Raw genomic sequence first — 16,449 nt, 5'->3', positions numbered from 1 at the left:
ATGAAAATCAGAGCCATGGCTTTGATGAAAATCAATCGTGATCATACAGATTTGTTGAGATTACATTTTCCCTCTGACCACATCGGGGCGCTGTAAGAAAGGTTTGACAAGAATTCTGTTTTAACTTTATGGTAGGCCTCCGTAACCCTCGCGAGAAATGTGATTTCCGTTTTCTTCATCCAGCATGGCTACGCTGTATGAGGGATTCACGTTGTGCGGACTTGTACATGCACAAAATGCTTCCGATTCTGGAATTCAGGGAATTGAATTGGATGGAGACAGCGACCATGTTGTGGTCACCGACTCGACGAGAAATGTCACTTTGTTCAAGGTATTGTTTGAGAAGCGATACATGCTAAACCTACAACATGCTGCCGGTGCCACCAGGCTCACTCGTGTGTCCATTGCATGGGGCTGTACAGTAGCTAGCTAGGTAGACTAGCAAGCCTAGAAAACTACTTATTTCGAAATAGAGCCTTGCCAATCACGGGCAGCTGTAGTTTTCTTAGGTTCCTAAGGGAGGCGCTTAGTATGTATTAAGGCATCAATAGTAGCTCTAAAAGCATTAGCTAAATGTGTCAGATCTTCACAACGTGTAAACAGAATGATTGCATACTAGTAGTAAGTAGGTGGCAGCCGTAACATTGCCTTTCTTATTTAGTTCCAAATAACTAGGTGGCTAGAATGAACATAATTGCCATTGTTATACTTTAAGATCATAGTCATTTTGTAAATCAAACTGACAGTGACCGTTATGCGAAGTCGTCTTTCTCAGAAGATAACACAACTTATTCTGACAGGTTTCCGATCAGAAGCCACTGGGTAGCTGGACGGTGAAACAGGGTCAGACTCTAACCTGTTCTACGGTTTACAACACGCACAACAAGGAGTATGTTGGAGTCTCAGACAACAAAGTAAGGCACACTGGAAGAGTAAATACTTTTAATAATCTAAACATTTTGTCAAGCTTTTAGCAACTTTAACGTGGTCTATATTTTCGATTTAGGTTATCAGAGTTTGGAAAGATGATGACATACACTTAGACAAAGCATTCAAAGCAACTGTAAGTATGTTAAGACTCAAATACAAATCTCATCCTAGTTACTACTTGTCATTCACCAAACTACTCTCATTTAATAGTAAATCGACTTGAACTCTCCAGTGTCATTAGACCAATTCTCAGTTTCCGTTGCTCTGCGAGCCATGTTGATGTTCTGTCTTTTTCCGGTGTGTTCTTCAGGTAACTGCAGATGTGTGGAGGATCCACTCGGGCCCCGAGGGGGAGCCTGTGGTCCTGTTCCAGCGAGGGGGGGTCAGGCTCCTGGATGCCCTCCTCTCTGCCCCTCAACAGGCCATCGAGGAGGTCCTTACAGACGAGGAGGTCATAAGGTCAGATATTTGTTTTATCATGCACATTGTGCCTGGGAGATAAAACGATACGTACCTCGATAAAGACTTCATCAACAGCAATAAGGGAATTGGCAGATAGAATGTTCGATAGCTAACATTTAAATGCATCAAATTCAAAACGCCGGGAGAGCACGTAACAAACACGTACATGTTTGGTTGTGAACGCACCCCAAGCGGGCTCCCTCCCTGGCTCGTAAACAGCACATCACTTGATGATAAGTGTGCCACCAGTGACACGCAAACAGCCAATCATTGTAGTGTTCAGCTACACAACCGACGTGACACAACAGAAACAACAGTGTGTGATGGTTACACCGTTCCCACTAACGTTGGCACCGTCTTCATGTCCGCTGTAGGTGGAGCACCAGCATCGTGGTCAAGCAACAGCGATTTGTCCTCTTCACCACAGAACAGGTCGGTGGTCGTTTTAAACAGTAGCGCGCCGCGCTCGATGAAGAACAGCCGTGTACGGAACAACCCGTGAGTCTCGACCGTGACGTGGTCAATGTTTGGCCTTGTGTTTTTGTCCCCCGCGCAGCGAGGGCAGCAGGTCCTCTATGTCCAGAGGCTGAACCCAAACACCTTACAGAAATACACACTGGAGAGAGAAGACCTGGGACTGTTACCTCTGAGCTACTCTGCCTCCGTCCGGGACGCACACATCAGCCTGCTCTGTCTGTGTACGTCTCGCACGGCTCTCCTTAACTCAGCCAAGTAGACAAGTAGTGTGTCTGGGCGTTTGTGCCTGACATTATAGATGATGTGTTAAACATGGTTATTTACGCAAGACGGACGTTTTAGACGCAGGGCCGGTGTTGTCTGATCCAACCTCAGTTGTTATAACGCCCCTCTTTAACGACTTCCCGCGACCTCTCTCTCTCAACCAACCCTCCCTCCCCTCCGTCTCTCCTCCAGACCCTAACGGGTGTGTGTACCAGAGTGTGGTGGCGCTACGGAGACCGGTGGAGTCCGAGGGGCCCCAGGCGCTGCCTCGTAGCCTGCTCCTGAGGCTGCCCGTGGGGGAGGGCCAGCTGGGGGCCGCCTCGGCCGTGTCCCTGGACGAGGCCCACGTCGCGGTGGTGGGGGTCCCTCACCCCTCCGCAGGGGCCGGGAGAGGTAAACACACAGACCCCCGTGGGAACTGTCTCAGGGTCTGACCCCATAGATTTGAACTGGACTTGTCTGAATGCTTCCAACAAACTTGGAAGTGTTACAAATGTTGTGCGTGTCTGCGTAAAAAAAAATATGAGTGAGATTGATTGGGAGGTTTATTGACATCTTGTGTTGTCTCTGATGGAATTTTCTCGCTTTAATGCTTAGAATACTGCATGGTGCTTGTCTCCTTGGTTACACAGATTTCCTCTGCATCTGGAATACACATTTTCAAACGCTCCAAGCAGGCAAGGAGATGACTGGCAGAATCTACGGACAGGTAGCATAAAACGCCCATCCGGACAAACAAGTCACATCTCATGGTTATCAAATCACGTGGTTACGCCATTTTGTTAGTGCCTCAACCAAATCAAGATAGTGAATTTTACGATTTTTTTTTCCTCTATCCCTCCTCCTCCTAGCTGTGGTGTTATTCCGGAAAGCTGTTTATCCCACATGGGAAAACGCTCTCAGTCATTCCCTACGAGTGTCAGAAGTCCTGCTTGGCCTCAGTTCTGGGGAAACTGAAACAGACTGGAGAAGCAGGCAAGAACACACACCTTTCCAACCTCAGCATCTATCTGCTTGGGCAAGGTCTTTAACTCGACAAACAGAAGAAACCTGGAGTAACATGTTGTCCTCATTCTCAGAGCCCAGACCTTCAGGCATGGTGCTGTCTTGGAGCTCCCTCCTTCATGGAGACCAGGCCCAGCCTGGCAGAGGGATAGAGACAAGGAAGGGGGTAAGTTAAGCCATCCAGGAACCACATCTCCTCTGCCAAGCTGTAACTGGTGGATCGCTGCAAATTATTATCAGAAATCAGAAAAGGTTTTTTTTTATTCGCCATGAAAGTTCGCACAGACGAGGAATTTATTTTGGCTGAAGGGTTGTCCTGACTCCACCGATCTGTTCTATTGGTCCGTCCCACGCAGAGGCTGACGAGGAAGAGCCAATCCGCACCCTCTCTGACTGTCGACCAAGTGCTGGAGCTTATCAAGGTAGCTGATTCAGGGTTGAAAGGCCTCCAAACATCTCCTCCGCTCCAAACTATACTGACAGGATTCTCACAGAAATCCTTTCTTACATCTCGTAGAAAAGTCAAAAGTAAATCATGCACTGGATACTCAGTAACAGGCTGTGGCTGACGATTAGAACTGCCTTGCCTCATTCCTTTCAGACCGCCCCAGTGACGGAGGTCCAGAGGGAGGTGGAGGCTCTTCTCTCCAGGGCCGATGCCCAGGACCTGCAGCCCTCCCTGGGCACGCTGGCCTGCCACCTGGTGGTACGCTGCCTGGCGGAGCCTGCCTTCTACACGCCCACCACCCTGGCTCAGCTGGTGCACACACAGTGCCTCTGCCACAGGTGAGGGGGGGAGGGGGGGGAAGGGGCAAGGCTGGCACAATGTGGTAGAATCTGCAGCATGGGAAGGTTAGATTTCCCAAAGCTAGTATGCTAGCATTGCCAGGACCAGGGTTTGTCCCGTGGAATGACGTTCAGTATCCTTGCACTCTGGGGGTGTACGGCTCTCAATGTTAACCGTGACCTTTGAACCCTCCAGTCTGTGTCCCGACCTCCTGCTGCTGGCCCTGGAGAAGAAGGACTACTTCCTCTGCCAGCTGTGCCTGCAACTCTTCCGAGACATCCCCGAGGCGGTCACCTGCGCCTGCCTCAAGACCTTCCTCAGGTGACCTTTCACCCCCCTGTCGCTCAAAACGTGTCGTGATGCGGTTATGGATACTTTCAATAAAACTTGGTGTAAAGATCATCCTTTATTAGTCCCACAGTGTTAAAATTTGCAGGATTAAACGTACGCCCCCCCCCCCCCCCCCCTCAGTGTCCCCGACGGTGATGCCGAGATGGTGAGCCTGGAGCCAGACAGCGTCTCCTTCATGGAGGGCCTGGTGGCCTCCGGGCGGGGTCCGGGGGCGCAGCAGAACGGCTTCAGCCCCGCCCTGTACGAGGAGGACAGCTGTGACGTGCCCCCCAGTGGCCAGACCAGGCCCGAGGAGGGGAAGGACGGCCAGCCCCCCAGGGAGAGCAGCCCTGTGGGGCTGCACAAGGCTGTGCTCCTGTATCCTCCACGGAGCTATCAGACGTAACAAAGCGTGGTTATATTCCTCGTATTTCCTCCAACTTGAGGAAGTCACGTTTACAACAAAAAAAAGTATGCGATTTCCCTTTTTTTTTTTTTTTAAGTGACTTCCTCAAGTTGTTGACTCGTGATGTATGCGAACGCCAGGCCTTGTCGTTGAATGGGTTGTTATAGAGTGCTCTGTTGTGGTGTTTGTGTCTTAACTAAGCCTCTGTAGAAATGAGGTCCTGCAGACGGCATACAGTGACGACTTCCTGCTCCCACATCTTAAAGACCTCTCCTCGCAGGAAGTCGTGGTGAGTAAATCCGGAAACGTTCTTGTCGGCGGTGGTCCACATTGGAACGCAGCTCAGGAAATTCATCGTGGATATCGTTTCAAAGTCAAACGGTTATGTTGTGTTGATTCCCCTTCCACCTAGCTCTTCCTCCAGTACCTCCAGTTCCTCTATATGAAATACTCTCAAGATTTATACACACAAACGCCGGGATTGAGATCGCCGACGATGTCACAGGTTTGGAATGGTTATTCTTTCTCACCTTCCGTCAGGTGGTTAGGGAATCGGGCTAGTAATCTGAAGGTTGCCAGTTCGATTCCCAGCCGTGTCAAATGACGTTGTGTCCTTGGGCAAGGCACTTCACGCTACTTGCCTCGGGGGAATGTCCCTGTACTTACTGTAAGTCGCTCTGGATAAGAGCGTCTGCTAAATGTAAATGTAAATATATTGATGCGTGTGATACTGGTTTTCTCTCTAGATCATGGACTGGGTGTGTTTGCTGTTAGACTCTCATTTCACCGTCTTGGTCATGGCCCCAGAATGCAAGGGGCTCCTCATCGACCTTCAGAAATTCGTCAAGAATCAGGTAAAAACCGACCTACATGAAACCGGCAGTATGATTCCCCTGGGTTACCATAATTAGGATAGCGTGAGGGTTCATGCGTTTAGAAAAAAAATATCTAATTTGCATGATCCTGTCAGATGGTTCCCTTTGGTACGCTGTGGTCTGAAAGTGCCAAAGTGTGCCTCGTTGGCCATTTTGTTTCCATCGTATCTGAACGCTTCCTGGATGAAACTGCAGCTTGTGTCTCTGTTCCAGGTGAGGCTGTTCTCAGAGTTGGGGAAGATGGAGGGCAGCCTGGAGGAGCTGCAGAAGATGAAGCAGTCCAAAGACGTGGGCCAGTACGCCATCGAAGTCATCGAGTTGTTTTAGACTAATGATGTGTACAGATTTTGTTATTAACTGAAACTGAACATGGTTGATCTTCTCCCACAGCCAGTGTGTCTTACAGTGGTTATGACTGAATCCCGATGTTGTCTTTTGGTGTAAGATTCTCAAGGCAGTCCATGTTAGGGGACTTGTGAGGAGTCCATAATGTGCGCTGTTTGTGATTTGAGACTTTGCTGACATGCAAACCGCTATAACTAGGTGTCCTGACCTTGCCTGTCAAATGTATCCAAAGTGTATTTTTAGTACTGTCTGCTTGAACCTTCTTCAGATGTAATCTTGAACTTTCCCTTGAACATAATGATGTCTAAAACTACAAACGGGATACATAAACCAGCTGTGTATTATGAATAATTGTAAATCTGCCCATCTCAGTGAATTGTGTCACATTTTCTAGATGCCAATTCTAGATGCAAATGGTGTTGCATAATCCCAAGAAGTTGTTTTCATGTGACAGTATTTTATAAAAAAAATACCTTTCTGTGCAAAATATCCCTTGTCTCTTGCCTTTCTATACTACTGTTATTTATTGTTTTTACTGAGTATTTCTACAGAGACCCTTTTCACAGGTCCCTTCAGGGGCTCTGTATTTTTCAGATGAATATGGTTTTAAATTATATTCTGCAGTAACAGAGAAACTATATATGATTATGCTGTGTTTTCTCAATAGGAAGATGGCGGGAAAATATTCATCCACAGTTCTTAATGAAAACGAAAACGAATCGTTGTCGGCAGGATACGAACCTGCGCTGGAAGATCCCAATGGATTTCTAGTCCAACGCCATAGCTTCTAAAAGGAAACTTTCTCGTCCGGAGGCGTTCCAGTTTCCGTTGTGTGGAGAGCATTATTACTTCATTGACTTTATTAAAGACACTTGTATCATTTACATGTCTGCTACTGTTTTATTATTGACTTGTATCCTATTTATATAAATGTTATAGGCCTAACACTAGCCGATCATATGGGCCCTAGTAAATCAGAGCGAAGACTATCGTTTCACTTAAATGTACGTAGGCTACATTTAGGCCTAACTGTTTTGGTAAACGGGACTTTTTAAACATGTTGGCGTTCTTTTACGATACACACATCACAATTTGCAACGTTGACAACACTTATATTTACCAAAGGGTTATGTAGAGGAGCAGGCCCCGCTAATTACGATGTAGCCATACCTGTAAATATAAATGGAACGTAAACTTGAAATATTTTGTGCAAATAACCAGTTCTTATTAAAAAAAATTATCGTCCGACGAGTTTCGGACTGGATAGTTTCCTTATTTTATTTTTTTCACAGGTTCAGGGGCTCCGTATTTTTCAGATGAATATGGTTATAAATTATATTCTGCAGGAACAAATAAACTATGTTATTGTACTTTGTTTTCTTAATAGGAAGATGGCGGGAAAATATTCATCCACAGTTCTTGTAAAATTAAAAAACGAATCGTTGTCGGCAGGATTCGAACCTGCGCGGGAAGATCCCAATGGATTTCTAGTTCAACGCCATAGCTTCTAGTCCATCGCCTTAACCACTCGGCCACGACAACTTGATAGCATCATAGGGTTTTCTCTGGACACATCATAATGACATCCACATAGTTATTTAAATATTAGATAGTTATTTCTGATTTCAGATTATTGAGATGGAAGTTTGTTAATGTTATGCAAGTGAATTGCCCTAATTATGAAAATATGTATATTATATTTTTGCACTTGTAACAACTTCGCTTATTGATGACGAATGTATGAATCTTACATAAACTTCTATACGAAGCCAGTAACAATAAAGAATAAATGCAAAGTGTTGATCACTTGGCCACGTGTTTATTTTAATTTATTTGGTGTTGTGAATACTGATTACAAAGTAGACTAATAAAGAATGGCTAATATTTGCCATTCATTATTGACATGCACTAGGTCTACAAATAAATATTATACATTATACATATATGTATCAATAATATAGGTACATCAGTAACTCAAATGCTAAATGTATGTCGGATTTATTAATTTATAATTATCATGAATATCTATAATTACAAAATTGCATTGTTACCAAATATTGGAGTTCTATCTTGTGTATGGTCGAATAAAATGCACTGGAACCGAGAATTCATCGACTTACAATAATTTTGTTTCATGAAACTGCTGTTCTCAATGTCGGACGTATGCTTATCTTCTTGCCTTCCTCGCTTCAACAACGACGACGACGTCAGAGCGAAAATGTACGCCGCTGTTGCTCTGTAATATCTCGTTGTTTTTTTATATTATCATGAATTGGCAATTCAAGTGGACACTAATAAACAATCATAGGGGCTTCGTGTTTGCATGGATAACTAATTTTATGAACTAACAGGGCTATTGCATCTATTGTAGAATAGTAGTCACGTGACCTCCATACAGGGCCTGCTGCTGTCTGTTTTCAGTGGAGGGAGAGATGCGAAGAAAAATGGCGACTGCAGGCGACCTAAAGCGGGACACCGGCCATTCGGTTTGAGCATTCTAGCTGAAATTGAGTCCGGGGCTTGATGGGAAGAATTTAAACGGTCACAACATTGGTTAAGCATTCCTACGGTACCCGTTTTCTCGGGTTTGCGTGGGCTACTTGAGCGCCGAAATTGAAGCCGAAAATAATACATTCTTTGCTACAATGAGGGGGAGAAGAGGAAGGCCGCCCAAACAGGCACTGATGCGGGATGTTTCCCCCGGGCCAGTTCGCGGTTCTAGAGGTGGCCGTAGAGGTATGCGTGGACGGGGAAGGGGTCGAGGACGGGGCCGGGGCCGAGGTTCGGTGGATATCGATACAGATATTTCCAACAGGGACAACTTCCACTCGTCCAGGGGTCGGAGGAAAGTTGGAGCAACGACGACATCGCGGGGCAGAGGCAGGGGAAGAGGCAGGGGTTCGAGAGGTGGTCGCGGCAGCAGGGGGAGACGGCCCCAGACTAAGGTGGTTTACGATGACAATAGCGACGAAGATGAGGATAATATTAGTTTGAGATCGGAGGAGGACGAACTTTTACACGAGAACCGATCGTCAGATTTCGAAGAGGAGGCCGTAGACAACGAGTCCGATTATCTGGAAGAATTACCGGACGAGGATGATGCGAGCTACTGTACAGAGAGCAGCTTTCGGAGCCATAGCACGCACGGTAGTACTCCAGGTAGGTCAGCTTGCATAAGCCTACTTTGGAGAAGCAATTTATGAGGCTTTCCAAAAGCAAACAGAAATGGTAGGGAGTGTATATTTACTCCATTTGGAGAGCAAGCTGCATTGTTCAAAATGGAGATTGCACTCAGAAACAGGCCTTTGTTTACCGAGCTCCAGTGATCGCTTGCTAGATCGTGCACACTGGACACCACAATAACCTCGCATATGTTCTGCATTTTGATAGATTAGCATCAACCCTTGCTATTTTTCCCAAGCTTCAATGTTTAATGATTGATTGTATCAATTAATTATTTATTTTCAGTTAACGGTTATTGCACTGTTTTCCTCGTGCAAGCAATATTTTCATGTGGTGTCATTCACAGAGAAACATGTTGCGAGTGTTTTATGAAACATGTTGCAACTGTCCATTCATTCATCTTAAATTACCCTCTAAATATATTGTGTGTGGTGCTGTATCTTGCATTTCAGGTCACACTATCTAACTATATTACTTCTGTTAATACATTTGAGCTATTTTAACAACGGTGCGTGTGTTATTAATCATAACGTTCCATGAGTTATCTGCTTACATACATATATAAATTGTATTTAAACAGGAATTGAGTTATTAAAGCATAAATATTGCAAATGCACAACCCTTGAACTTAGTTAGGGTTAGATAGACATTGTAACAACTGCATGGATCACTACTAAGATGTACAGTTGTGTAATGCAGACCAAATGAGCTTGACAGGACTTCGCGCGGCCTTTGTTTTGAAAAGAGGCGCTCTAATTTCACCTGTTGCAGGCTGAACTCATTATAATATTACGTACAAAGTTGTACCGTAACCATAGTAATCCATTTCATGGGTATCAAATGAACGAGGTAGATCAATCACCCCTGAATGGAATTATGCATATTTATAGTTTCTAAACTAGTCTTTAAAATCAATTGGCGTATCTGTTACATAATGTCAGGACATTGAAGTTCGTGACTCATTGTGACTGTTAATCAATCCTAGCGTTGGACTGCAAAGATAACTTGGAAATATTCTTCTTTTGGCTTTTTGGTTAGTATTCCTTGAGTCGTAGATTCACCATGCATGTGCACCATAAAGACATGTAAAATATATATTCTTTTTTTAAATCCTCAAAATGTAGCAGACACCCATTTCTTGATGAAAGCCTAATTTTGCCAATTAGTATTTTTCCCACTGTAATCAATAGTTATCATCTCGTGAAGTCCTATTACACTTACTTATTACCTGAATGTAACTCATGGGGTGTGCCCTAATTTAGCATGCACTAAACATACTTAACATATTTCAAGACCACACAAGACTGCTTTTTTCTTGAATTATGATTCCATCCACTCCACTGCCCTTCAATGCATAGTTAAGTAGTCCAGGAAGATCACACACACAACCCTGTACCTCAAATAGGTTTCCCAGCCATGTGAACAGCAGCAGAGAGGGGCTTTGTGTGCCTTTCATACGACCTAGAATCACACACACACACAAACGCATACACACACCTATGCACCAATATACGCAACCAGAGATATTCATGCACACCCACACACTTCTACACTCTCGGTCTTACCATAGGATACAAGCTGACGCCGCACACACACACAGACTTTACATAGGTAGTAACAAAGGAAGACAGTACACACGTATTCCTCACTTGGGGCACATGGCTCTGGGGAGAGGATCTTGTTTGTCTTCATAATGCCACGTCCCTTGGGCTGGCCTGGTACACACACACACACACACACACACACACACACACACACACACACACACACACCGACTGTGTTAACGCTGACACCCCACTTTGAAACCATGTCACTCCCTACGCCACAGCCCTCGCTCGTATGATTTAGCAGGTCCGCATTTGAGTTCCCTGTCATTTTCGTTTACATTTTTCAGGTCGGGAGCTTACAGAGTGTGTTGTGTGTGTGTGTGTATACCAAGTAGAAGCGCTCTGAAATGGAACATATCTGTTCACGTAATGGGGTTTAGGCCTCCTGTTCTGCATGGGATTTTTAGAATTGGAGAGTAAACTGCCCCGTTAACCAACTGGTACAAGTTTGTGGTATTCCCACGCTAACTAATATGCATTTATGCACCCAAAATGAATCAATAATATTCCCCATCTGTTCCACCTCAGCTGTAACAAACAGTCTTCAGCCAAACGTATTGGAAGCAGACCTCATTTGGCCAGACCTTTAAATGTGTGCATTAAAAAACCTTTTTTCCATCCCTCCGCCCCTCCCCTCTTTTTTCTATCCATCCGTCCACCTCCATCCCAGGCAGGAGGAGGAGCCGTGCTCTCCGCCCCCGCTCGCCCATCCTGGAGGCCAAGGACGTCCCTCCGCTGGAGCTCCCCAAGTCCTCGGAGGACCTGCTCATCCCCGCCGGGCAGCTCCTCAACGTGGCCGCCGTCTACGAGGTCCTGCGCAACTTCGGCTCGGTCCTGCGCCTCTCGCCGTTCCGCTTCGAGGACTTCTGCGCGGCGCTGGCGGGCCAGGAGCAGTGCACCCTGCTCGCCGAGACCCACATCTCGCTGCTCAAGGCCATCCTGCGCGAGGAGGACACGTCCAACACCACGTTCGGCCCGGCCGACCTCAAGGACAGCGTCAACTCCACCTTGTACTTTGTGGACGGCATGACCTGGCCCGAGGTGGTGCGCGCCTACTGCGAGAGCGACCCCGAGTACCGCCACGTCCTGCCCTGCCAGGAGGGCGAGGAGTACCCCTTCGAACCCCTGGAGAGCAAGGTCAAGGTGCTCCAGTTCCTGGTCGACCAGTTCCTCGCCACCAACCTGGCCCGCGAGGAGCTGATGTCGGAGGGCGTGGTCGCCTACGACGACCACTGCCGCGTGTGCCACCGCCTGGGCGACCTGCTGTGTTGCGAGACGTGCTCGGCCGTCTACCACCTGGAGTGCGTCAAGCCGCCGCTGGTGGAGGTGCCCGAGGACGAGTGGCAGTGCGAGGTGTGCGTGGCCCACAAGGTGCCCGGGGTGGTGGACTGCGTGCCCGAGGCGCAGAAGAGCAAGCCCTACATCCGCCAGCTGCCCATCGGCTACGACCGGCACCACCGCAAGTACTGGTTCCTCAACCGGCGCGTCGTCGTGTGAGTATGCTAGCCGCCTTTAGCGCTGGGAGCGGAAACCGTTACGGGGGAAATGTGGCGGTGACTTGTTTTGCAGTTAACTTTGTTAGATGCTTTCAGACCTAAACTCTTCATATGAAGGCACAGGGCACTCCTAAACCAAGTTATTCGTCAATAATTATAAATCTGCAATCTCTAACAAATCCGATGGAATGTCACAGATTTTTGGGCTGTCGGTTTTCTACCTGTAAGTCTGTCTAAAACTCCTCCTAAGTACTAAGTAGACAAGTGCACTCTCCTTACTGATGTAACCATCCTCTATCCACCCCAGCGTCATATATGGCTGTGGAGATCAGTGTACCGCTAACGTGCTTTATGGGCCGCAGTCCACAGAGGAGGCCCCTGCTCGCAGCGATAACGCCAGCCAGGCGGGCAGGTGTTAGCCGTTAGCGTGTTAGCTTCGCCGTTCGACTTTTTGAGCGCTCGCAGATGGCGAGGGGCTGCCAGCTCAGCAGCGTCCCGCGCGGGGCCTCGGAGGCGGACGTCTCACCTTAACAATGAGATTTAGAGTCGGGCCTCGCTCCGCCTCTCCCTCTCACCAAATTGGCCCTCTGTGGGAGCAGTGTAATGGATCTTCACTGTCCCCTTGGAGACTGGCGGTGTGTGTGTGTGTGTGTGGATTGTAAAGGTGTGTACGTGTTCATAGGTTGTGTGTGTACGTGGGCTTGTGGGCGGGCTTGTGCGCGAGATAGTGAGTGTGTGTGTGTTCGTAGGTTGTGTGTACGTGGGATTCAGGCGGGCTTGCATTGGAGATGGTAAAAGGGAGCGCGTGAGATGCGCGCGGCTGGTGTGTTCGCGTGCGTGCGTGCGTGTGTGTGTGTGTGTGTGTCCCCGGTATCGAGGAGATGAAGTCCCTGAGAGGGTGCTGAGTAGACAGAATAGTATGGTCGCCTGGGGCAGCTCAGAGCTCGCCCGGACCACACTGCACAGAGAGCTGTCAGAACGTCATAGCGGTGCTCGTATATCAGCTAGCACAGCCCTCCTCATGCAGATTCCTCTCTGTTACTCTGGGGGGGGCCGGGGGGGGGGGGGGGGGGGGGGGGCTCAGGCCTACCGGTTTTATTAGCTCACTACAAATCTGGCACCGTTGTTCTCAGTGAGAAGGCGTGTGTCTCTGCAGCTTACAGTATGCCTATCAAGCTTGGGAAGAAGAAGAAAGACCTGATTGTAGATTATGTTGTTGTTGTTTGGGGGGGGGGTTGTTTTTGTTGTTGACCTGTGATGTGCTGCTGTGCCGTGTTGATGGTTAGTCTAACTGGATACTGCTGCTACACCCCTTTCCTCCTCCTCCCTCTTACTTCCTCCCCCCCCCCCCCCCCCCATGCATTCTCCCTCCTTCCCTACCTCTCCTGCCCTCTTCTTTTCCCTGTCACCTCCCTCCTCCTTCCTCCCTCCATTTTCTCTCTCCCTCCCTCCTCCTCCTCCCTCCCCTTCCCCCCCCTCCCTCCCCCTTTAATCCCTCCCGATCATTCTTCCCTCTACCTCTCCTCCCTCCCTTTCATCCTTCACCCTTCAATCACTGCCAATCATTCGTCCCTCTCTCTCCCATTCTCCCCTCCTTTTTCTCCTCACCCCTTCATCACTCCTAATCATTCTTCCCTTCACCCCCCCCCCCCCCCCCCTCCAGTGAAGAGGACGGCGAGCAGGAGGACAAGACCATCTGGTACTACAGCACCAAGGTGCAGCTGGCCGAGCTCATCGACTGCCTGGACAAGGACTACTGGGAGGCGGACGTGTACTGCGCCCTGGAGGAGATGCGGGACGAGGTGCACGCCCACATGGACATCAGCGAGGACCTGACCAACAAGGCCCGCGGCAGCAACAAGTGCTTCCTCACCGCCGCCAACGGTAACTAGGGGCTCCGGGGCGTGCGCACGCACGCAGATGCGTGGACACCTCGGTGCAGACATGCACTACTCTTTTGTTTGTTTTATTGCGGTTTTAATGTGAAAATGGGTTGTTTTTTTCCCATCCTCTGCCGTTCCTGTCTTTTGGTTTAACTAGCCGCTAGAGAGGAATAACTAGACCCATTGGCTGATTGGACCTGTAAGTGGATGTTGTTTTCTGGATGCGGCACTGATCTTTCGGGGGGGGGAAACAAACCAAATTGGTTTAATCCCATGCTTGCATCGGCTGGAGTGACCTCGTTAAAGGCAAACAAGCATCTTTCAGTTGATTCTCCTCAGTCGCCCGCTCCAGAGCGACCTGACCTCGTCGGAATGTTAAGCAGCTTGATGGGTTTGGGGAGAATCGAGCCGTCTTCGATCTCCAGTCTTTCACCTGGAGAGAGAGAGAGAGTGATTATTAGATGAGCGCAATCGCGTTCTGCGTGTGTTTTTATCATGATCGTCAACGTTGCTCTCTTTCTCGCTCGCTCCCTTTCTCCCTCCCTTTCCCTCCCTCTCTCTCAACCTTCCTGTCTATCCCTCTCCCTCCCTCTCTACCCCCCTCTACCTTCCCCTCTCTCTCCCTCTCGACCTTCCTCTCTCTATCCCACTCCCTGCCTTCCTCTCTCCCATCCTCTCTCTACCCCACTCTACTCTCTCCCTCTCTCCCTTCCTCTCTCTATCCCACTCCCTGCCTTCCCCTCTCTCCTCTCCGTTCTCCTGCTGCCGTCTCCTCCCACCCACGTCCTCCTCTCGTCCGTGTTGTTACTCTGCTGTAGGTGGTTAATCTAAGAGTGATGATGAGCACGCACACGCCGTATAATGGCCGTGATTATGCACGGACACACAGCCGGCAAGCTCTGTCGCTCTAAGCCGCGTCGTCCGTAGTACTCTCGTCCCTTCCTCCTCGCTTCGGCCACGGCCGGACTATCTTCGCCCCGTTTTTACAGGAGATCTGATTCCTAGATGCCCCCCCTTCTCCCCCTCCCCCCCTGTCTGGGTGCCTAGGTAACCAAGTAGCGGGCAGCTGAGGTGGCAGGTTGGCACCCGGGCCAGTGTCTCTCGGTTTGTGCTGGCAGGGATAGCAGCTTCTGGGACGAGGGGGAGGACGGGGGGGGGGGGGAGGGTGTATGGGGGGGGGCTGCTCTAGCAGATTCTACTGGGAGGAGGGCCAGGACCCATGCGAAGGCACCGGGGGGTGGGCGGGCAAAGTGCCGCTTTAGTGAGGGGTGGAGGAGAGTGCCGTTGGGGGAGAGTGTAATACTGGAGGTGTACTGCACAATAGAGAAAGACGGATAGTGAGAAAATGGGGTGGAGGGAAGCACTCAAAGAAAGCAGGAGACGAGAGAGAGAGAGAGGTGGCCGTACAGATGAGTGCTGAAGGAGGTCAAAGAGAACAGGGGAGGTGTAGAGAGGAGAGAGGGGCGTCTCCCAGCGAGTGCTGCAGGAGCCCGGGGTGTAGCTCCATCATGGCCCTGACTCTCTGGCCCAGCCACCCATGCCTGTCCAGCTGAGCCTAACGCGTGTGTGTGTGTGTGTGTGTGAGGGGCCTCATTGTCTTAGGCCAGAGAGCCCCAGTCAACCAGCAACCCACAGCAATCTCTCTCTCTCTCTCTCTCTCTCTCTCTCTCTCTCTCTCTCTCTCTCTCTCTCTCTCTCTCTCTCTCTCTCTCTCTCTCTCTCTCTCACAGACACTCACTTCTATCTCTCTACCTCCCTCTTACACCCTCCCCTTCCTGCCCCCTCCCCTTTCCTCTCCAGTCCCCATGAATACCCCCCAGTCATAGATAGAAGAGCCATAGGAACCAGTACCAGAGCTATTACATAAACCCCTATACAGTGTGGGCTGTTTTGGACGGGGTCCAATAGTCTTAAACCGCTTCCTTCCCCGTTACCCTCTCCTCTTACATGACACCTAAACTGATTTTAAGAAGGCAAGGATGGGAGTGAAGCCGCGAAGGTCGCGAGACGAACGTCGCTCCTAGCGGGGACGAAAGAGAAAAGGACAGAAAGGAGGAAGGAAAGGAGCAGAGTTCAAGTCTTTGGCTCGGCTGCGATGAGGCGCAGACGAACCTGCTCGGCACGGAGCGGTATCTTCTCTTGTGGTCCTGAAAACTCCATCCATGTTGGCTCCCTCCTCTGCAAGACAGGCTGCCGCCTCAATGCTTTACCGCCGACACACACACCACAACACACACACACCGTCCCCAGCGACAAGTGACAGAGGAAGCGTCCTCAAAGCCGTGCGCCCGAGGGGGTTTTCTTCCATTTTCTTCCCCCTCCCTGTTGTCACGTTTCCCCCTGTCCTTCCACACGGTAAATAACATGTTTGTGACAGAGTCAGGAGCTGCACGTTATGT

The 16,449-nt window shown here is 49.0% G+C and overlaps 2 protein-coding genes and 1 non-coding gene across 9 annotated transcripts in view; 2 read left to right on the top strand and 1 right to left on the bottom strand.

The window, feature by feature from the left end:
• The first annotated feature begins 184 nt into the window (after positions 1-184).
• Positions 185-6,370, top strand: nol11 (nucleolar protein 11). Its single transcript, XM_067259326.1, has 18 exons — positions 185-331; positions 801-914; positions 1,007-1,063; positions 1,241-1,389; positions 1,767-1,824; positions 1,949-2,090; positions 2,326-2,526; positions 2,766-2,842; positions 2,985-3,108; positions 3,213-3,304; positions 3,495-3,560; positions 3,740-3,924; positions 4,121-4,246; positions 4,397-4,633; positions 4,872-4,950; positions 5,074-5,166; positions 5,408-5,515; positions 5,750-6,370. The coding sequence occupies exons 1-18, from the start codon at positions 185-187 to the stop codon at positions 5,861-5,863; spliced, it is 2,169 nt and encodes a 722-aa protein (XP_067115427.1). The 3' UTR covers positions 5,864-6,370.
• Positions 6,371-7,321: 951 nt separating this feature from the next.
• Positions 7,322-7,423, bottom strand: trnas-aga (transfer RNA serine (anticodon AGA)). The gene is made up of 2 exons: positions 7,387-7,423; positions 7,322-7,366 (listed from the first exon to the last, which is right to left on the bottom strand). It is a non-coding gene; the product is annotated as a tRNA-Ser (tRNA).
• An 897-nt stretch (positions 7,424-8,320) lies between these two features.
• LOC136965182 (nucleosome-remodeling factor subunit BPTF-like) overlaps positions 8,321-16,449 on the top strand; it is a 30,525-nt gene continuing 22,396 nt past the window's right edge. For all 7 annotated transcript variants that reach the window (XM_067259223.1, XM_067259226.1, XM_067259225.1 and 4 more), the window contains exons 1-3: positions 8,321-9,040; positions 11,342-12,164; positions 13,831-14,051. In XM_067259223.1, the coding sequence (XP_067115324.1) occupies positions 8,527-9,040; positions 11,342-12,164; positions 13,831-14,051 (1,558 nt within the window). In that variant the 5' untranslated portion in view covers positions 8,321-8,526. The remainder of the gene's footprint in view (positions 9,041-11,341; positions 12,165-13,830; positions 14,052-16,449) is intronic.

The sequence above is a fragment of the Osmerus mordax genome, chromosome 21, assembly GCF_038355195.1.
Source record: "Osmerus mordax isolate fOsmMor3 chromosome 21, fOsmMor3.pri, whole genome shotgun sequence".
NCBI classification, from domain to species: domain Eukaryota; kingdom Metazoa; phylum Chordata; class Actinopteri; order Osmeriformes; family Osmeridae; genus Osmerus; species Osmerus mordax.
The sequence above is the reverse complement of the archived record's forward strand: the minus strand, read 5'-3'. Positions and strand labels throughout refer to the sequence as shown.